This window comes from Syngnathus leptorhynchus, chromosome 20, assembly GCF_054491065.1.
Source record: "Syngnathus leptorhynchus isolate UIUO chromosome 20, UIUO_Slep, whole genome shotgun sequence".
NCBI lineage: Eukaryota > Metazoa > Chordata > Actinopteri > Syngnathiformes > Syngnathidae > Syngnathus > Syngnathus leptorhynchus.
In genome coordinates this window covers 7,256,894-7,276,067 of record NC_141214.1, presented here as the reverse complement: position 1 = coordinate 7,276,067, position 19,174 = coordinate 7,256,894, and the positions used below count along the sequence as shown (strand labels likewise).

Below are 19,174 nucleotides of genomic sequence, written 5' to 3'. Positions count from 1 at the left end.
TTCTATTTTCCTTTTGGTCACTATCAATTGTGGTGTAGACAGGTTGCAACAGATGGTTATTTTTTTTCTTAGAATCAAACAATGCAAGTCATTTGTTTTGTTAAACGTGAATCGCTCAGCCAAAGTCTCACGAGATTTGCTAACGAGATTTGCTAATGTCTCACGTTAAGCGATGTTGTCATGAATTAAGTTAGACACAAGATGGTGCTATTTTCTTCTGGTTAATACAGTGCAGTCGGAAGGGACCTTTTCGGGTTCATATATACGTATCCACAAAAAAAAACTGTGCTAGCTAACGTTTCTTATTGTTACTATTTACCAAGTCAGAGCATATGATTTAGCTGAATGTCACGTGAAATGTTTGATTTCATCGCTCACCTAGCGACAGTATCGGCTTGCTCAGCGTGTTTGAAGGCCGACCCAGAGGAGGAGTTTGGACTGCACTTTTTTCCCTTTTGTATTCTAACACGGTGCCCCTATGTGTGTGTGTGTGTGAAAGCATTCACTTCGAGGCACCAACAAGGATAGGAAGACGACTACGAGTGGTCCTCATGCTGATGCAGAAGCCCCCTGACCACCACCGCACCGCGTCCATCTACCTCCAGGCTGGAACTTCTTCCTCCTCGTCCTTCCCCTCCTCTCCTCTCTCCTCCACCACCAAACACTGAAGATACTTTTTCCAATGAGCATTCAGCCCTTTTAATTGTTTTGATTGAATAACGATGCACACCACGCAAAAGGACACCACCTACACTAAGATCTTCGTCGGAGGCTTGCCCTACCACACCACCGACTCCAGTCTCAGGAAGTACTTTGAGGTGTTTGGCGAGATTGAGGAGGCGGTGGTCATCACTGACAGGCAGACCGGCAAGTCTCGGGGCTATGGCTTTGTGAGTACACTAACTCGAATTCATCACAAGAATCCATGAGTGCAGAAATGCGCCAGGTTCTCATCAAAAGTTTTTCATTTGAAAAACGAGTGCAAAAAAAAAGGTTTTTCATAATAACTGTACAGTTGAACATTAACTGTAAGTTTGGAGAAGTTTTTTCTTGATTAAAACGTCCCCACACCCTCCGAATATTCTAAATGGTAAACTTGGAAGATTACATGATAAATGACATGACATTATAGAATATTAAATGAAAAATAATGCCTCCATTTTTGTTATTTTTTTTTAGATTTCTAGAAAATAAATCAGGGGAAAGTCTTCTGGTAAAATGGCTTGAAATAGTATGCATTGATGCTAGCACATGCTAATTGTAGCACAAGCTGATGCTCAAGTCGACCTAAACAAGGACAGCATGACATCCATAGATGAGCTGGTTCTGCTCCCTGTGCATTGTTCAGGAGGCGTTCCTGGGAATTTCTGGCAAGTTCCCTCGCCATTAGTCTGATTCCAAAATAGCCAACAAAGGCGCTTTTCTATGCTCGGCACCGTCTCCCCAGACAACCTTCAGAGCCGGCGAAGCTCGGCCGGCCGGCCGGCCGCTGGTAGACGGCGACAGACGTGTACTTGCTTTCCTCCCAAAACCAGGTGACCATGTCAGAGCGCTCAGCCGCCGACCGGGCCTGCAAGGACCCCAACCCCATCATTGACGGCAGGAAGGCCAACGTCAACCTGGCCTACCTGGGGGCCAAGCCTCGAGTGATGCAGCCGGGTGGGAAGCGATGCTTTTATGTCATTTCATTTCTTTGGATGTGCACCATAAATCTGATCAATCAATCAATCAATCGTACCTGGAAGTAATCATTCTAGTTGTGTTTTGGACGACACCTTGTGATGGTCTGTTTGAACTTTCCAGGTTTTACCTTTGGAGTCCCCCAAATTCACCCGGCCTTCATCCAAAGGCCTTATGGGTAAGTCCTGACTGGTGTATGTTCTTTTGATACCATTTTGTGATTTGGACTTGTATGTTGGATGAGGTTCCAACTCGGATGCTTCTAGGGGCACCACAAAATCCAAATGTTGTTTGCCAGATGGAGTTTGTGGGCTCTTTTCTGTGTGGGTTTTTGACAACAAAAGCCAGAGCTGTGCACCCTTTGCATACCATAATAGCATCTTCCTGTTGTTACTAGCGGATTAGCCCTCCCTCTCGTGTTTTTCTGCATTATTATTGTGTGTGTTTTTGTGTGCATGTGTGCACAAAAGTTGCAACCAAATCTCTTTCTCTCGCTCGCTCGCTCACCCGCTCGCTCTCTTATTCTTCTCGCCAATGGATGGATGGATGGAGCTTTTTGGTCACATGGCGCACTTGGTGTTAACGAAAACAAGCGCGCCCATTGTGGTGGCACAAAGCCCCGAATGCTGACACTGCAGTCGCATGAAGCTCTGTGTGCGTGTGTGTTTGTGTGTGTGTGTGTGTGTGTGTGTGTGTGTGTGTGTGTGTGTGTGTGTGTGTGTGTGTGTGTGTGTGTGTGTGTGTGTGAGACAGGGTCTCTGTGGTTCAAGCAATCCAAACAAAAAACCAATGGACACTCGATTAGGTACATGTGCAAAATGAAGCAACAAGATAAGACTCCTTTTTTTAAAAGACAATGTTGCTGCTTGAGCGCCGTAAGGAGAAAACGTGAGTGAGTTCCGTGGCGTGCCCTCGTGTCATCCTGCCGAGTTGCATCAGCGCCCGCCGCTCAAAGTTTGTCACCGATGGCCGGCATGCGGTTCTGACGAGGCTTCCCTTCTCCTTTCTAGTGGGCTACAAAGTTGAGCCAGCGCTTTTCTGCATGTTTGCACTGAAAGTAAAAGCTGGTAAAGCCTGATAGGGCCTTGAACACTGCTTCAAATTGAATCCAATTTCAAAGCAGCGTAAGCTGACCCTGGCTTTGAAGTCCACCAGGAGACCCCGTAGGCCTCGGATGGACTGGGATGAGACTAGGTCCTGGAGGCCAGAATGCGCTCATTGTTCAGAGTTGTTGATTTAATCAAAACATCCCCCCCCCCCCCCCCCCCCCGCCCAGCCCATGCAAGCTCTTTTTGAAAACTGTCCAGCTGTCAAAGTGGCGCTGACATTTTCACAATGCTGCGCCGGGGCTCATCGCCTGCGTCCCGGACCTGGACACCGCCACTGTAAGCCCAGGCACCCACCCTTTCCCACCCCGACCCACAGAGATCATGCAAAATATCCACGATTGGAGTACATTTTCCAATAGGGTGCTACCCAAGACTTTATCGAAGGCTTTGCGTGTGAAAAGCAAGTTTCTAACCACCTGCAATGATTGACAGATCCCTGAAGGGGCCACTGTTGCTTTGCTTTGATTTTGAGGTCAGCACAGCTTTTGAGTGGAAGAAAAACACCAGGCAGGCAGTCTTTGATATCAGCGCACTTGTGATAGCCGTCAATGAGTAAGCCAACCGACCATCTGGTTTTGTCCTGCAGCATCCCGACGCACTACGTGTACCCTCAGGCCTTCGTGCAGCCCAGCGTGGTGATCCCGCACGTGCAGCCTGCCGCCGCTACCGCCGCCGCCGCCGTGCCAGCCCCCGCCACCTCCCCGTACATCGACTACACCGGAGCGGCCTACGCTCAGTACTCGGCCGTTAGTGCGGCAGCAGCCGCCGCCACATACGAGCAGTATCCCTACGCCGCCTCGCCCGCCACCGCCGGCTACGTGACTGCCGCCGGGTACGGCTACGCGGTCCAGCAGCCTCTGGCGGCCGCCGGCGCCCCCGGTTCGGCGGCGGCCGCAGCTGCCGCCGCCGCAGCTGCCTTCGGCCAGTATCAACCTCAGCAGCTGCAAGCAGACCGCATACAATAGCAGGAGAAGGAAGTGGAGTCGTGGACATGCTGTGTGTGCTTCAACCAAAAACAAGAAAAAAGTCGCCGTACAAACATGATGATGATGATGATCATTTTCTAGTAGCTTCTTTTTGGAGACAAACCAGAGGAACTCATTTAGCCTTCAAGTCCTATCGCTGTCCTAGGGCTAATTTTGTATATTTATTGTTGTCACAGACACTGAGGGTTTTTCTTTTTTTGTATAATCAGGGAAAAAATGAAGGCGTGACCTCTTGCTCACGCCGATGCAAAGCGGATAACAACTCTGGAACAGGAATGCATCACTTGTTGCTCATTTGTTTAGCTGACACATTTGAATCCACTGCTGGGCCCTGGGGGCTGCCACCCACCATCCCCAACAACCCCTTCAGTCTTAGCAAAAATTGACATGGCAACCTCCTGCCTCAGTGTGCCTTTCGACTGCTATTTAATACAAAAAGACTTCTGCTATTTAAAATATTTATTTTGTTTTTGGAGAGTAGTAGTGGGGGTACTGTATTAATATTATTACTGTGTACTCATCTCAAGGCATAGATAGATAGATAGATAGATAGATAGATAGATAGATAGATAGATAGATAGATAGATAGATAGATAGATAGATAGATAGATAGATAGATAGATAGATAGATAGATAGATAGATAGATAGATAGATAGATAGATAGATAGATAGATAGATAGATAGATAGATAGATAGATAGATAGATAGAGTTTTAATTTCATTATTATTATATATTATATATTAACATACTCAACCCAAAAAAAAGATTTAGTAGCTGTTCAAGATACAATGCACTCTACTTTTATTTTTTTAGCTTAATATTGGTTAGGTGTTTTTTTTTTATGTTTTATTTAAATGCATGCGTAAAACAAAACAAACAAACAAACAAACAAAAAGCGAAATGCTGCTTTATCCTTTAGAATGTAAAATCTTTTAGCTGTGCTTTATTACCATTTCATTTTTATTTTTGGTTCATATTCATCTGACAATGTTGGGAGTTTTTATACTTGAACTATTTCTTACAAGGGAAACGAGAGCGAAATGTTTTCATCAACATTTGAAGGAAGCTTTTCATTGTCACTGGATGAAAATGTATGTAAAGTGTTGTTATTACCAAAACAGGAATAAAATGTTGTATATTTCAAAAGAAAATATCTTTTCTGTTTTTGTCACCTTAGCGTCATGGTCACCTTCACGCCTGGCCACACTGACTATCAATGATGCAGCACCAATCAATAAGTCATAGTCATCGTGTTAAGGGAGAAGAAGACGAGCGTGTTTGTTTCATGTGTGCTCACCAATTGTTGAGGCTGTCGGGGTGACGTCATTCAAAAGAAGGCAAACTATCTGTCCATTCCATCTTTTATTTAGCTGAAAATGTTTTTACCAGCTGCTTGTTATCAATGCATGATTTTAAAAATATATTTTGATGATTTTCGTGTGTTTCATTTTCATCATAACGTGTTTTACAAAGCTCGATGGCGCGCTGGGTAGCACGTCTGCCTCACAGTTAGGAGGATGCGGGTTGGATTCCACCTTCGGCCCTCCCTGTGTGGAGTTTGCATGTTCTCCCCGAGCCTGCGTGGCTTTTCTCCGGGCACTGAAGTTAACTTCAAAACCTTTCCATCTTCAAATAACGCAACAGAAGAAGAAGAATGGTGGTTACATGTGTGCCTCTCTGTCTCTCTCTCTCTATTGGTTATTTTTAGCGTGCGTGTGTGTGTGTGTTGGTGTGTGTTCTACTCGGCTGAACTAGGACATCCCAGACGGACGGGAAGGCAAGCAGGCAAGCAGCACTCTTGGAACAAGAACAGCACAGGAGGAGGTAAATGTATGAGGTTCATGTAAAAAAAAAACAAAAAACAACCGTTGCGTTGGCGCACGTGTGCTATGGTCTGTCTGTGTGTGTGTGTGTGTGTGTGTGTGTGTGTGTGTGTGTGTGTGTGTGTGTGTGTGTAAGTGCACTTTGTAGACAGAGACGGAACGAACAGGCTTTTCCTAATATCATGAGCTCTTTTTGGCCCCAGCATAGTCGTTGGGATGGCTTGTGAATAACGTTGTCGAACGTTCTTTGGGAAAAAAAAAAACCCCAAGGTCTGCTTTGAGACTCTTTTTTGTTTGATGACTTTTTTTTGCCTCTTAATGCTTGAACAGGTCATAATTGTATTGATTAGTGGTGACAAAACAGGTGTAGCAAATCTTGTGGTTCCTGCATTCTAACAATATTTCAATGAGCAGCGGGCTGAAGCTCCAGCCAGCGAGCTGAATTTAGCCTCCCAAAAGATCAGATAGCAGAGCAGAGCAGAGCAGAGCAGAGCAGAGCAGAGCAGAGCAGAGCAGAGCAGAGCAGAGCAGAGCAGAGCAGAGCAGAGCAGAGCAGAGCAGAGCAGAGCAACACGTGTTCTTCCTCAGCTGTTGCGCCAGTCCACTTCCCGCCTCCTGGTTGCTATGGAAACGACAAGCAGGACAGCACTTGTGGATGAAGATGGCGTCAAGTCACCCAGGCCAGGCGTTCCTCCGGCTTGCCATTGTTGTCATTGCATGAGCTTTTGAACGCTTTTATTCCTGACACCAATGCCAACGTTCACCACGTTGATTCATAGCACGCAGCTGTTAGCTCACAGTCACATGCCGAAGGGGAGTCAAATAGTATATTGATGATTTGACTTGCTAGCTTTAGAATATAAATGCCAATCAGCGTCCAGTTGCAGATGTGATTTCATGATATAACAGTTTTCATTTTGTCTGAAATCCGACCGCAATCTTCCGTTCAGTCATGCTTGAAGATTTGACGGAGCGTCTGGAGCGAGCCGTGACTCGACTGGAGCTGCTGTCGGCGTCTGCAAGTTTATCCAACGGCGACTGTGTCGACGGCATCGATGGAGGGAAGACGGACGGCTCTTTAGAGTCTCAAAGGGCCCCCTCTAGTGGTAAGCAAAAGAATCCTTCCGTTCAGTTCAGCTGTATTTCACTTTTTGGTTTACTGTTATTTGACAACCAGCTTCCAGCGCGTGTGACGTTCTTCTGAAAGGTCCACTGACCAACTACATGAATATCAGCAGGACCATCGGGAGTGATGTGGAGAAACACGTGAGTCTGCTCTTTACGCATTCTCTCTAATTCCTTTCTCTGACACGACTAATCATGATCAACTGTTCACCTGCACACAGACACATGCGTTTATCTTTGATTTGCTAGTAGTTATTTCAAATGGACCTTAACCGTTGCCTCGGACCAACCATGAACTTGCGTGCATTCATGAATCCAAACTGCCACACCAGCGTTGTCCTTTTAAGGGCAAAGCCTCCATGGTGGGTCCCTTTGGAGATCCCCCCCAACACACAGAAGCTAGTCAATCACACTTTTTTCTCTCCAGGCGGAGATGGTCAACGATGCCCTGCAGACGCACAAGTCCTTCCTCAAAATGGCGGCCGAGCACCAGGAGCCCACGCAGGTATGACCAAATATGATGGCACTTCCATGACAACTAACATGTTTTCATCGGGGTGTAGCGCTGGCAAAGCATCATGGGACATTATGATGTTCGCTTTAGAAGGCTCTCAAGGCTATACACTGGCGAGATTAAATGATTTGTTTATTGTTCTTTAAAACTTCACCTATTGGACATACACTAGATAGGCATGCACGCACATGCACACACACACATACACACACACACTCAGACACACACAGACACACACACACACACACACACACACACACACGTAAGCTTCCTTCCAAATGAGCAGCAGCTTTCCGACTTTTTATGGGCATGTTCTATATTTGAGGCCTGTTGTCAGTGTGTGTGTGTGTGTGTGTTCGCGTGTAAGACCATTGAACTCCTCTGTCACCTCACGGTGCCTTAAAGACGTGCACCAATGAGTTGGTTGTAGAAGAACACAGAAATGCCCCGAATTTAGCAAGAGGAGTGGACTCAGTGGCTCAAGATGTCATTCGGGCCGTCGGAAATCAAACATCAGCCTCCCTCCAAAAGCAGTTTCACTCAGCAACATGAAATTCTGTTGAGCCGACAAACTGAGCTGGCGAAATGTAAACAGCACACCGCCAGCTCTGCCTTATAAGGCCACGGTGATCTCCTGGAATGTTCCAGCAAGCAAGGACCAAGAGGGGGAAGACAAATGAAGAGTTTACGTTCACGACAATGCCAACGTGAAATTCATAGCAGGTCCAGATTTTGAAAAATGTCTTTCATTTTCCTGAAAACATTTTGTCAAGTTGAGGTTGTTCTTGGTCGAAGTCTGCAATCCACCAGGACCCACCCGCATGATGGTGAGTCATCGTGAGAGCGTTTGCAGCTCTGTGCTATCACGCCGGCCGGCCGGCTAAAAATAGCATTAATAACCACGCTGTGATACATTTTGACGACATGTGCGTATTTTGAATTGAATACAGCGCTGTCTGTCCCGTGTTCTCAGACGGAGCTCCGCGACCTGCTGAAGCCCATCTCGGAGCACATCCAGAAGATCCAGAGCTTCCGGGAGCGCAACCGCGACAGTCAGCTCTTCAAGCACCTGTCGGCCGTCAGCGAGAGCATCCCTGCCCTCGGATGGGTGGCCGTGGTACCGTTTGAAGGCCCAAAAATTTCTACCGCTCGAGTGGACTCATTGTTGAACCGCTAGCGGCTATGCGTGTATTGGCAGATACCTTCTTCTATTTTCACAATCCTCTCTGGACTCTCTTCAGAAGCAAAAGCCCGGACCTTACGTGAAGGAGATGAACGACGCCGCCACCTTCTACACCAACAGGGTCCTCAAAGAATACAAGGAAACGTAAAGGCACACAAGCCTGAGACACATTTGATTGCTTAGACTGAACTCAATTTGCATATTTTTTCCCGTTAACCTCTGCATCACACCTTTGGTGATTACTGCCGTCAATTAAAATAACGTAGTCCATATCACGGGATGGAATGAATTTGATTGAAGCACTGCGTCCGTGTCGTCGCATTGGTGTCGTTGATGACTTGAAAGGAAATGACGAAGCCCATTTTGTCAGCGACAGACGTCACGTGGACTGGGTGCGCTCGTACTTGTCCATCTGGAGCGAGATGCAGTCGTTCATCAACTGCCACCACAGCGCCGGACTGCTCTGGAGCAAGACGGTCAGTCCCAAAATAGGAATGAAAATGTGTGCAGCACTGCTCTCTAGTGGGCAAGACCAATCATCCCTTTGCTGTAGGGTCCCATTGCCCCGGCCTCCCTGTACAAAAGTGCTGCCTGCCCCCCATCACCCCCTGCACCCGCACCCCCGGCCAAAGACTCCGCCTTATTCACCCAACTCAACCAGGGCTTGGACATAACCAAAGGTGCGCTACCCACCTGTGGTCTACAAAGTCACTTTCAGGCCTTCACTCTCTTCTCTTTGTAAAACTATCTGCTAGGTTTGAGGCATGTTTCAGACCACCAGAAGACCCACAAGAACCCGCGCCTGCGTTCACAGGAGGGGCAGAGCGCAAAAGCCAAACCCGAGATGACGTCCCCACCGCCGGCGGCGCCCCAGAAGAAACCTCCGCTGCTTAAGCTGGACGGGAAGAAATGGAGGGTGGTAGGTGGAGCTGGGACTCATTCAACCAGTCTCGCGGGGCTTTACTGAAAGTAGGCGGGCTCCCCCGGCAGGAGAACTTTGAGCACAAACATGACCTGATGATCGAGGAGACCGAGCTGCGGCAGGTGGTCTACGTCTTTGCCTGCGGCGATGCCACCCTGCACGTCAAAGGGAAGTTGAACTCTATCATCGTAGGTAAGCATCCAAGAAAATTCTCCAAATTGTCCTCTTGTGGTATGCTAACGAATGGCCGCCTCCATGCGGTTGGCTCGGACGTTCGGTACGTTTCAAATGACGGACGGGCGTTTGTGTTCAGATAACTGCAAGAAGCTCGGTCTGGTGTTGGACAACGTGGTCGGAATTGTGGAGATCATCAATTCCAAGGCTGTTCAGTTACAGGTGAGACGCTGGTTCCCAGCAGGGTTTGCCTTTTAAATTTGGATTTGAAACAATGCTTAACCTTTGCTTTGCTTTGGTTTGGTTTGTTTATTTCGCCAAGTACATCAAGAACACACTTATTGCAGATTCATTTGTTTGACATGACTTGGGAAACGGGAGTAAGCAATTCTGCTAATCTAGTCCCGTCCCGATTACAACCAAGGTTTCACTACCAGAAACACAATCTAAATGAGTGCAGTGCAACCTATATACATAAAAGTAGAAAGTAGAAAAGTAACAAAAGAAAAGACATGTCCAGTTGATATATTTTTTGTTGTAATGAAATCCACCACTGGTTGTCATTCTTGTCTCTACCATCTGTTACATTTTGATGTCTCAGCGTTGCAGCATGATTTCAAAGGAAAGTTTGTAAGTTAGTTTTGCCTCTCAAACTAGGTGTTGGGAAGTGTGCCCACCATCTCCATCAATAAAACGGAAGGATGTCAGCTGTACCTGAGTCAGCAGTCCTTAAGCTGCCACGTGGTCAGCGCCAAAAGCTCCGAGATGAACGTCCTCGTCCCGCAAGGAGATGACGACTACGTGAGTGTCTGCCTGCATCTGAGCGTTCATCCAGAGGGCAAGCGGCTCAGCTGTTTGCTTCCATCCTTTTGCTTTTTCAGAAAGAGCTGCCGCTTCCCGAGCAGTTCAAGACCGTCTGGGACGGATCCAAACTGGTGACAGAACCCAGTGAGATGGCCGCTTGATTGGAGGTTGGCATAGTAAATGCTAATATTTAGCCTCATGGATGTGTCCCCCCCCCTTCATATATTTGGGTATTTAATATTGTAGGAAATTGTACTAATAAACATGCTTTTTTTTTTTTTAGGCCAGAACACTGCCAAATTTGTTCTTTTTTTTAGTTTTCGAAATCACTTAATTCTATCAAAGCATGCTTAGTGTGCTAAACGCAATTCCAATGTGTCTTAAAAAGAAAAACCTTTAATGTCCATAAAAGCAAAACAATGTCTTTTTACAAATGAAAATGTGTCTGCTGGTGTCAGTGTTTAATAACCAAAATTCCCTCCGAGTCTTGTGTGAAGAGTGCGTCAAACAAAGTAGCGGCGGGTTTCACGCCGTGGTCGCCGTTGCGCTTTTGGAAGGGTCTCCTCTGAGCTCGGTGCGCAATCACCTGAAATCCGTTGGAGTCCTGCGTGAACATGGGGGCCAGGCTGTCCTCGTCGTCGCGCTGCTTTGGTGGCTTCCTCGGAGGAGAAAAGGACTCTGCGAAGAAGCTGTTTTCTTTCTCGTCGTCGTGAGAAGAGAGAGCAAGTTGAAGCGGGTTCTGAGTGGACCTTTTGCTTTCCGCCTCCATCCCAAAGGCCTTTTCGTCTTTGCTTAGGTCGAAGTCTGTTAACGTTTGGGGCAACGGAACAGAAGATTCTTGGCTACTGTCCAACTCATGCAGTTCCTCCTCTCTGACTTTGCACTGGATGTCCTCTTCCAACTCAAATGATTGCTTTCCTTGTATTTCACCGTGAATGTTATGATCTTTGTCAACGTCTGTCTTGCTCTGGCATTTTCCTCCCGATGCCACAACAGGTGGAAAGTAGCTGGATATAGAGCTCTGTTTGGTCTTTGGCATCTCTGTCTTGGTCTGCGTGAAATTGAACACCACAGCCAAACTGTAGCCAGCACTTTTGGAGATGGGCCGGGCGGATCTTTTCTGCAAAAAAAAAAACAACAAATGGATGAAATGTCTTATTCGCGTCTTATTTGCTATCGCCTAACCTGTTTAGCTTTTCCTTTGAGCTCCATCGTGTCCAACCACACGCCACATTCTTCAAGGGCAGGTTGCGACTGAACCGCTTTGGATGTCTTCATCGTGGCAGCCTAGGGGAAATATATTTTGAAATATGATGACTTTTGCGAATCGACTGTTAGTGAGCTTGACGACGTCCACTAGAACTAACGACAAAAGCTACCTGGCAATTCTAAACACTTGGAATGATAGTCACGATTGGAAGTAGCAGTTCAACCGACTTAAACAAAGGTAAAAACTGTTCAAAGTCGACATTAAAATGTACATGTGTGTTTAGGTTGACCTTTTTCTTGTTGACGTCGATTTGTTTTGTCTTCGTTGATTGAGTCTGGCGCCTTGACGACAGGCTGACCCTGACGTTTGACTGCACAAAAAAAACGCGTGGGGCTCATATGCATTGAAACGGCTTGATAACAACACTGACCTGTAGTATCGTTGGGTTTAGAGATCATGAAAAATTGGAATGCTCATTTTAACCGTCTGAGAATGTGGATCTAAAGAAAAGAATAGTTGAATTTCCTTCAGGCGCCTTGGGCACACCTTTTCTGGTCCTGGTAGCAGGGTGTGTTTACTTTGACGTTTTAGAAGTAACACGGAAAAGGGTAAGCGTCTGTTTTGAACATATATCTTTTCGGTTCTAAATCTAACATTGGTAAATCAAAGACACATGAGACAACCTACCGGTTTTGACGTAAATAAACAGGCACACAAAGTTAGCTTTTAACTAGTCATGGCAATTTTATTGTCCATTGTTACGAATTAGCACTGGAAGCTAATTTCAAGCTAACCGGTTTACTGTAACAAATCAAGGACGCCAAGCTACTCGTTTGTTGGCATTCTTCAACCGGTTTTTTTCCCTTGTGTTGCTGTTAAATTTAAACTTTTTTAATAGGATTATCATCGTTTCGATTCAGTGAGCGTAGTCGTACGTGGTGGCATGCTACTTCCGTGACGTGTTAATAATAATGATGTAGAGTTTGGACTGAATCTAAAATAAATCAACTCGCCAAACAGTGACACAAATCCTTATTTCCTTAGATTAAGTTGAGTCATCAAACATGTTTCATGGCATTCCGGTCATAGGCAGCATGGGAGGAGGTAAGGTGCCTTTTACTTAAAAATAACACCTTAATAGTCTTATAATAAGGACATTTGCAAATATCATTGTATGAATAAAACACATCTGAAGTTGTGGCTTCATCTTCCAGGATCTGCACCCAATAAACCTGAGCTCTACGAGGTAAAAGTTGAGCATATTCACAGTTTACCTCAAATAATGTGAGCACATATGTTTATTTTTCTAATCATTCCAGGAGGTGAAATTGTACAAAAATGCAAGAGAAAGAGAAAAGTAAGTGTCACATGATGCTCCCTCCCTATTGATATGAAAGTTCCTAATCACTTGGGATGCTTCTTTGTGAAGGTTTGACAACATGGCGGAGTTGTTTGCTGTTGTCAAGACCTTGCAGGCCTTGGAGAAAGCCTACATCAAAGACTGTGTCACACCCAATGAGTGAGTTGGGAATTTGGGCTCTGACTTTGCTGTCTCTGTTGATGCCTTTTTTTTTTTTCTTCCTTCAGGTATACCGGCTCATGTTCCAGACTGCTGGTACAGTACAAGGCGGCTTTCAAACAGGTGCAGGGCTCCGACGTGGGCTCAATCGATGACTTCTGCCGCAAGTACAGAGTAAGTTTTCCAAAATGATATCAAATATAAAAGAGAACCTATTGATGTGGCACTTGGCTACGAGATGATTACGTCATGTTGATGTTGAATTCCATAGTGGGTGAAAAGGATCACTGGAAAAAGTTAATTGTGTTTGATTTGGGGTGTTCTGCTGTATAGCGTCACACACTTATTTATTGTTAACCTTGATTTTGGTTTTTGCTGCTGCTAACGATGTACTTATGTTGATCCTTTTCTCCTCTTTTAGCTAGATTGCCCGCTAGCCATGGAAAGGATCAAGGAGGATCGGCCAATCACCATCAAGGATGACAAGGGCAACTTGAACCGCTGCATCGCCGACATCGTTTCTGTATGTCCCCTCTTCAATCAGTCCGGATGGGACACTCACGCGAGGAGATTTGACAAATTTAATGGTGCCGTTTCCTCGAGGTGATCCGCACTTACGTATTTGTTTTTCCACTTGTTTTTTTTAGCTGTTTATCACTGTCATGGACAAACTGAGATTGGAGATCAGAGCCATGGACGAGGTAGGTCCCGAGACTTTGACTTTAAGTAAAACGGTAAGCTGGTCTGCAGCTAATTGTGGCTAAATTCTCCTCATACCTCTCCTTAGATCATCTATAAATACAGCATTGTTTCCAGACTTGATATTGTGCCTTGATAGGTGCTGTTTTGGTTATCACCAGAAACATCAAGCTTGAATGCTTTACTCTGTTTGCATTAGATCCAACCGGATCTGCGCGAGTTGATGGAGACCATGAACCGAATGAGCAACATGCCTCCCGATTCGGAGGCTAAGGACAAAGTCAGCCGGTGGTGAGTCGACGTCGCCGTCGAGCCGGCGTTGGTTTTGCGAGCACCGTGCCGCCGCGTTCACTGCATCTTTCACGTCAACAGGTTAAGTACCCTGAGCAGCATGTCAGCCTCAGATGAGCTGGACGACAGCCAAGTGCGCCAGATGCTCTTTGACCTGGAGTCGGCCTATAACGCCTTCAACCGCTTCCTGCACTCTTCTTGAGCTATTCGTCTTTGTTAGGGTTACATGACCTTTTCCTTATTGATACTCTTTCCTCCTACAATATTATTGTCATCAAATGACAGGGAAACAATTAAAGTAATTAGGCTTTGTCTCCTATTAATACCTGGAAGGATTAATGCAATTCATGTACAGTAATATGTTGGATTTCTCAATGTCTTCTTTTAGCTAATCAAGGCCCCACCCCCGTTTATGGACTACAGTCAATATTTATTCAAATGTATATACAAATGTTAGGATAATTACGTCCAGAATCATACACACTTACTCTCTTTAACAATAAAAGTTTAAATCTACCGTAAAATGTGATTTTCTTTGGTTCTTGTTTTTACACATTTTTATATTTCATACAAAAATTAAAACAAGTAAAAAAAACTTTCACAGTTTTCTGAAACTGAATTTAGTTGAATTTCTTTTGTGATAAAAAAAACACACACCGTATATGTCCTTTATAACCAGCTGAGGGTGACAAAGCTAACGCCTTTATATCTTTTATATTTGAAATTCCTCATATACATGTCTTTTTTCGGTTTCTTTAATACAGTAAACGAGATTGTATCTTCCTCTTTAAAATTTCACTGAAATGAAGGAACTATGATGAAGGAAAGGGATCGCACATACGTGCCGCTCTCTTACGCCAGCCAGGCGTGTCACCATGACAACACTTAACGTGTGTCATCACAGCGATCGTAGCCGCGCCGTACGGTTTCCACGACGACAAGTTGAGACAAAATTCACCTCCCGGGCTCCTGCCGCCGCCACATCGACTCCTCCCCGACTTGTCGCGAAACGCCACACGGCCGATCGGCAAGCATGCGTTTATTACCCGGCTAGAAAACTAATTGCAACTTTAAAATGGCTGTTTAGTGTCCGATGTAAAATGGCTCCACCTGCTTGTCTCCTCCGGTGAGGCCGACTTCGTTTAACGGGACTCGCTCAACACTTCTAACTTCTAAACAGACACTAATGCGACCAAGAGACCCACGCAACGCTCAAATATCATTTGAATGGCGTGCAAAGGAGTAAAATAACGACTTTGTTGGCTGCAGACGCGTCACCACTTCCGGTTAGCCGCGATTACCTTTTGTCATCCCGATTGTCATCCGACTTTTTGCGGCACCCTTGTAGGAGTGCGCAAGTGTTCAAAATGAGCAAAAGTGCGAAATCCGGCGGCATGCCTGAAGTGGAGGAACACATTTCCACAAAATACGAGATAAAGAAAAGACTTGGCAAAGGGGTGAGTCGAAGCTTTTACATTTGTACAGACGGAACGTGAACGCATCACCCACCTTTCAGGTGTTCCACTTTTTTTCCCCTTCCAGTCTTTCCCTTTTTGATGTTTATTTGCATTTGAAGGACGAACTATTTGCACGGTGGAATCGCTACATACTGGAGTTAACTTCCCACCAAATGTGGAGCTTAATTAGTTGGTGTGTGTCATGTCACTAGTTGTTTTACACCTGAGGGGGGTGCATCCAAAATTGCTAGCTACAAACAGCTCATGTTGGAGCAAAAACTTGTTTGACGCATTTCAAATCTAGTTATTTTTGTGTCCATGCGGTAGGCGTACGGCATCGTTTGGAAGGCGGTGGACAGGCAAACGGGAGAAATCGTGGCGGTGAAGAAGATTTTCGATGCCTTCAAAAACAAGACAGATGCTCAGGTGGGCCATTTAGTCATTAATTTGAGACAGGAAACTCAAATGTTGCCATCTTTTGCTAATGATTACATCATCAGGATGCCTGAGTGCTCGGAGTTTACATCCTGATTGTTTTCTATTTTTTAACAGCGGACCTTTCGAGAAGTCATGTTGCTGCAGGTAAAACCTCGCAATTAAAAATAATAATAATTACTGTCACACTGCTGTTCTGAAACCCATCAAAATAAAGTGAATGTGTCAATCATTATTTCTGTTCATAATCCCTTTATGCTTTTTTGTGTGTACAAAGCCTTGACACACTATCTGCCTGTTAATGTTCAACCAGACTTTCCCTTGAAAGTTGGTTTTGTAGCGCCCCCTGGAGCAAGAATTCAGCCCCAAAGCCAGTATCAATGAGAAATATCCAAACATCGGCACAGGGTCAAAATTCATCAAGCGTTCTGTTATCGTTGTCATTTGCGCAGGAGTTTGGCGATCACCCCAATGTGGTCAAACTCCAAAATGTCATCCGGGCACAAAATGACAAAGACATTTATCTCATCTTTGAATACATGGGTGAGTTCTGCAGGATGTGCTTTAACAAAGGCAAAGTAACCTCTCTTAATTTTTTTTTTTTTAAAATCCAGACAGTGACCTGCATGCAGTGATAAAGAAAGGATCACTACTGAAGGACATCCACAAGCGGTACGTCATGTACCAGCTGCTCAAGGCGGTCAAATATCTGCACTCGGGGAACGTTATCCACCGGGACCAAAAGGTGCCATTCCACTAAGTTTGACAGAGCTATGGCCATGTCTCAGCAAGTCAGCCATTTGGATTTGAGTTCACGCTCATCCTGCTACAATCAGTGTGCGTCCAACCTTTTTTTCCCCCCCCCAGCCTTCCAATGTGCTGGTGGACTCAGACTGCGTGGTCAAGCTGTGCGACTTCGGCTTGGCCCGATCGCTCAACCAAGACCAGGAGGATGCCGGAAACCCAGCGCTGACGGAGTACGTGGCCACCAGGTGGTACCGAGCCCCCGAGATCCTGCTGGGGTCCACCAGGTATGACCGTGACCGGTCGAAGGGATCGCAGGCACGTAACGAGTGTCGCAAACAACCCGTGTGGTTCGGAAAGGTACACGAAGGGCGTGGACATGTGGAGCCTGGGCTGCATCCTGGGCGAGATGTTGCTGGGAAAGGCCTTGTTCCCCGGAACGTCAACCATCAATCAGATCGAGAGGATCATGGGGGCCATACCGCACCCGTGTCCAGAAGGTGAGCGCTACGCCGGCCCCACTTTGGAGAATATTTGATTTTCAAATGAATGCTCATGAACTGGCAGATATCCTTGCTGTCAAGTCTGAAATTGGCTCGTCGGTCATTCAGAGAATATTACACAAGTAAGGCACCTGTTCTTATCTTCTATTTTGCAGTTTTAAAGTTTTACTATTCCGATTTTTTTTTCTTTGATGTGAAATCCCTGTCCTTCCCCGCGGGGCCAGGCCGCAGGTGCTTTTAGAGGACCTCCTGCAGATGTCGGCGCCCCCCGACGCCCTGGACCTCCTCAAGGGTTTGCTGGTCTTCAACCCTGACAAGAGGCTGACTGCGGAAAAAGCCCTCCGGCATCCTTACGTAGCCAGGTACCGACATGACATGTCACCCACCGTTGCGAGTTCTCTGGAATTGGGTAGATGAGGCAATGCATTGTCGGTGCGTCTCGTCCAAATCGTCGTCGCAGGTTCCACAATCCGGGCAAGGAGCCGTCGCTCAACTACAACGTAGTTCTGCCGCTGGATGACGACGTGCAGTTATCAGTGGCGCAGTACCGCAACAAATTATACGAGGTACAAGCAAAATTGTATCTCGGGAATTTCTTTTTTTCCCCGACCGAGCCAGTTAGACAGATTTGATTGGACCCGATGAAATGAAATGTAACCAATCTATACCACAATGAAAAAATGACGCTATATTGTCAAATATAAATGGCTGGCAAGCAAAAGCAGAAAATCACCCAACCAGAAGAAATCGCAACTTGTGAGTCTCTGTGGTCTGCCTCGCAGATGATTAGAGAGAGGAAAAGCCATCAGGGTATGCTGCGGCTCCTCCATCCCACAAAGGTGGCGACCGTCAGGGATGGCCGAAAGGAGGGAGGAGACGACAAAAGGGACACAAAGCCCGAAGGTGAAAGTCCACGCCAGGCAGAGAAGGCGTCGCCACTGCTTCCTGCGGACAAGCCAGACCCTTCAGGGAACCCCCACGCGGGCAGATGCACCTATAACCCCATCACACACGCCCCAAGTAGGTCTGACGTCAGCTACGCCGCCATCAACAAACCAGATAGGTAAACGCTAGGTCCGACTGTCTTCGTCCAGATGTCTTCCTTCACTCAAACGCGGCCGGGACCAGAGGAGCGAGACAGAGGAGCAACAGTGTCACCTCGTCGTCAACAGAGGGCGACAGAGCTAACACAGTAAGCCTGGTCTATTTTTTCCCCTTTTCTTTTATTACATCACTGTAAAGTTTTCCTCCTTCCCAAAGTCCATGGACCAGATTATCCAGCGCGGTCGCTCGGCCCCGGCGCACCCAAACCGGGCTTTCTCCCTGGCATTCGCCCATTCTCGGAACAACCCACTGGTACGCAAGCACGAATCGCCTCCGGGACTGAGCATCGCCAACGCTGACCCGGTGAGCAGAGAGAACATTTGTGGTTATTCAAGCACTTTCCAGACTCCTGAATTCTTTTACCCATGTCCCGCGCAGAACCAGCACTCAGGCTCTCAAGCCCGCGATGGACGACCGGCACCGCGCTTCAGCAAGAAGGTTTTCCAGAACAACTGCAACGTGGCGGCGGCGGGTGACCCACGGGCAAAGCTGGGCAGCTACTGCCAGGCGTATGGAACCATCAGCAAGACAGAGCTGGACAACCTGCTTCAGGCGCGAACATGCAACCAATAGCAGGGATGCAGGGAGAGGGGGGTGTGGGGGGGGGGGGGGGGTCCTGCTTCATCAAGGACATCATAAAGAGACCAATTCTTCTCAAGGTGGTTACATAAGAAGAAGACAATTTCTCATCAAGCCTTTGACAACAATTTTTGACCTTTGTGAGAAGTTTTTTTTACTCTTGTGAGAATAGCATGGATGGCCTCTATGAATGAGTAGAACATTACCTGTATTGTTAATAAAATGTTTGTGATGGCAACAGTTTGACTTATTTACCCATGAAAAAACGATTAAAATGGAAAAATGGATTATTTTTGTAATATGCCATTTAA

At 46.3% G+C, this 19,174-nt stretch overlaps 5 protein-coding genes across 14 annotated transcripts; 4 read left to right on the top strand and 1 right to left on the bottom strand.

Annotated features, from left to right (window-relative positions):
* Positions 1 to 114: 114 nt before the first annotated feature.
* rbm24a (RNA binding motif protein 24a) lies at positions 115 to 4,884 on the top strand. The gene is made up of 4 exons (XM_085901251.1): positions 115 to 890; positions 1,536 to 1,659; positions 1,804 to 1,858; positions 3,376 to 4,884. Exons 1-4 carry the CDS (start codon positions 723 to 725, stop codon positions 3,752 to 3,754), a joined length of 726 nt encoding a protein of 241 aa, XP_085757377.1. The 5' UTR covers positions 115 to 722; the 3' UTR covers positions 3,755 to 4,884.
* Positions 4,885 to 5,532: 648 nt separating this feature from the next.
* cap2 (cyclase associated actin cytoskeleton regulatory protein 2) lies at positions 5,533 to 10,757 on the top strand. Of its 3 annotated transcripts, XM_085901234.1 has the most exons (13): positions 5,533 to 5,601; positions 6,551 to 6,706; positions 6,778 to 6,866; positions 7,153 to 7,230; positions 8,213 to 8,356; positions 8,481 to 8,566; positions 8,793 to 8,898; positions 8,976 to 9,102; positions 9,178 to 9,341; positions 9,413 to 9,536; positions 9,658 to 9,740; positions 10,176 to 10,319; positions 10,400 to 10,746. In XM_085901234.1, the coding sequence occupies exons 2-13, from the start codon at positions 6,553 to 6,555 to the stop codon at positions 10,481 to 10,483; spliced, it is 1,383 nt and encodes a 460-aa protein (XP_085757360.1). In that variant the 5' UTR covers positions 5,533 to 5,601; positions 6,551 to 6,552; the 3' UTR covers positions 10,484 to 10,746. The 3 variants fall into 3 exon arrangements, with proteins under 3 accessions (XP_085757360.1, XP_085757359.1, XP_085757358.1); XM_085901233.1 differs by having other exon boundaries at positions 6,551 to 6,661; positions 10,176 to 10,757; XM_085901232.1 differs by having other exon boundaries at positions 10,176 to 10,757.
* aunip (aurora kinase A and ninein interacting protein) lies at positions 9,818 to 15,707 on the bottom strand. Of its 4 annotated transcripts, none has more exons than XM_085901249.1 (4): positions 15,551 to 15,707; positions 11,822 to 11,902; positions 11,508 to 11,609; positions 9,818 to 11,442 (listed from the first exon to the last, which is right to left on the bottom strand). In XM_085901249.1, exons 3-4 carry the CDS (start codon positions 11,598 to 11,600, stop codon positions 10,777 to 10,779), a joined length of 759 nt encoding a protein of 252 aa, XP_085757375.1. In that variant the 5' UTR covers positions 11,601 to 11,609; positions 11,822 to 11,902; positions 15,551 to 15,707; the 3' UTR covers positions 9,818 to 10,776. The 4 variants fall into 4 exon arrangements, with proteins under 4 accessions (XP_085757375.1, XP_085757374.1, XP_085757376.1 ...); XM_085901248.1 differs by lacking the exon at positions 15,551 to 15,707 and adding an exon at positions 11,963 to 12,098; XM_085901250.1 differs by lacking the exon at positions 15,551 to 15,707 and having other exon boundaries at positions 11,702 to 12,102.
* On the top strand, positions 11,638 to 14,565 carry vps28 (VPS28 subunit of ESCRT-I). Of its 2 annotated transcripts, none has more exons than XM_085901260.1 (10): positions 11,638 to 11,769; positions 12,577 to 12,636; positions 12,747 to 12,778; positions 12,852 to 12,889; positions 12,962 to 13,051; positions 13,120 to 13,225; positions 13,473 to 13,574; positions 13,699 to 13,752; positions 13,950 to 14,041; positions 14,123 to 14,565. In XM_085901260.1, the coding sequence occupies exons 2-10, from the start codon at positions 12,597 to 12,599 to the stop codon at positions 14,241 to 14,243; spliced, it is 675 nt and encodes a 224-aa protein (XP_085757386.1). In that variant the 5' UTR covers positions 11,638 to 11,769; positions 12,577 to 12,596; the 3' UTR covers positions 14,244 to 14,565. The 2 variants fall into 2 exon arrangements, with proteins under 2 accessions (XP_085757386.1, XP_085757385.1); XM_085901259.1 differs by lacking the exon at positions 11,638 to 11,769 and adding an exon at positions 11,881 to 12,140.
* Positions 14,942 to 19,131, top strand: mapk15 (mitogen-activated protein kinase 15). 4 transcript variants are annotated; one of them, XM_085901228.1, is made up of 14 exons: positions 14,942 to 15,498; positions 15,826 to 15,924; positions 16,051 to 16,080; positions 16,386 to 16,476; positions 16,548 to 16,678; positions 16,801 to 16,964; positions 17,038 to 17,177; positions 17,245 to 17,302; positions 17,405 to 17,542; positions 17,641 to 17,746; positions 17,963 to 18,200; positions 18,275 to 18,372; positions 18,441 to 18,587; positions 18,663 to 19,131. In XM_085901228.1, exons 1-14 carry the CDS (start codon positions 15,409 to 15,411, stop codon positions 18,855 to 18,857), a joined length of 1,725 nt encoding a protein of 574 aa, XP_085757354.1. In that variant the 5' UTR covers positions 14,942 to 15,408; the 3' UTR covers positions 18,858 to 19,131. The 4 variants fall into 4 exon arrangements, with proteins under 4 accessions (XP_085757354.1, XP_085757352.1, XP_085757355.1 ...); XM_085901226.1 differs by having other exon boundaries at positions 17,372 to 17,542; XM_085901229.1 differs by lacking the exon at positions 14,942 to 15,498 and adding an exon at positions 15,556 to 15,691 and having other exon boundaries at positions 17,372 to 17,542.
* Positions 19,132 to 19,174: the final 43 nt, after the last annotated feature.

Bases quoted from the DNA above. Each gene is read 5' to 3' on its own strand.
- rbm24a (XM_085901251.1), top strand. From the start codon at position 723: ATGCACACCACGCAAAAGGACACCACCTACACTAAGATCTTCGTCGGA. The intron at 1,660-1,803 runs GTGGGAAGCGAT...TGAACTTTCCAG, and splicing joins GCCTCGAGTGATGCAGCCGG to GTTTTACCTTTGGAGTCCCC. The intron at 1,859-3,375 runs GTAAGTCCTGAC...TTTGTCCTGCAG, and splicing joins TTCATCCAAAGGCCTTATGG to CATCCCGACGCACTACGTGT.
- cap2 (XM_085901232.1), top strand. From the start codon at position 6,553: ATGCTTGAAGATTTGACGGAGCGTCTGGAGCGAGCCGTGACTCGACTG. The intron at 6,707-6,777 runs GTAAGCAAAAGA...TTTGACAACCAG, and splicing joins TCAAAGGGCCCCCTCTAGTG to CTTCCAGCGCGTGTGACGTT. The intron at 7,231-8,212 runs GTATGACCAAAT...CCGTGTTCTCAG, and splicing joins AGCACCAGGAGCCCACGCAG to ACGGAGCTCCGCGACCTGCT.
- aunip (XM_085901249.1), bottom strand. From the start codon at position 11,600: ATGAAGACATCCAAAGCGGTTCAGTCGCAACCTGCCCTTGAAGAATGT. The intron at 11,443-11,507 runs GTTAGGCGATAG...TTTTTTTTGCAG, and splicing joins TCAAAGGAAAAGCTAAACAG to AAAAGATCCGCCCGGCCCAT.
- vps28 (XM_085901260.1), top strand. From the start codon at position 12,597: ATGTTTCATGGCATTCCGGTCATAGGCAGCATGGGAGGAG. The intron at 13,052-13,119 runs GTGAGTTGGGAA...TTCTTCCTTCAG, and splicing joins GACTGTGTCACACCCAATGA to GTATACCGGCTCATGTTCCA. The intron at 13,753-13,949 runs GTAGGTCCCGAG...TGTTTGCATTAG, and splicing joins AGATCAGAGCCATGGACGAG to ATCCAACCGGATCTGCGCGA.
- mapk15 (XM_085901226.1), top strand. From the start codon at position 15,409: ATGAGCAAAAGTGCGAAATCCGGCGGCATGCCTGAAGTGGAGGAACAC. The intron at 16,477-16,547 runs GTGAGTTCTGCA...TTTAAAATCCAG, and splicing joins TCTCATCTTTGAATACATGG to ACAGTGACCTGCATGCAGTG. The intron at 16,965-17,037 runs GTATGACCGTGA...TGGTTCGGAAAG, and splicing joins ATCCTGCTGGGGTCCACCAG to GTACACGAAGGGCGTGGACA.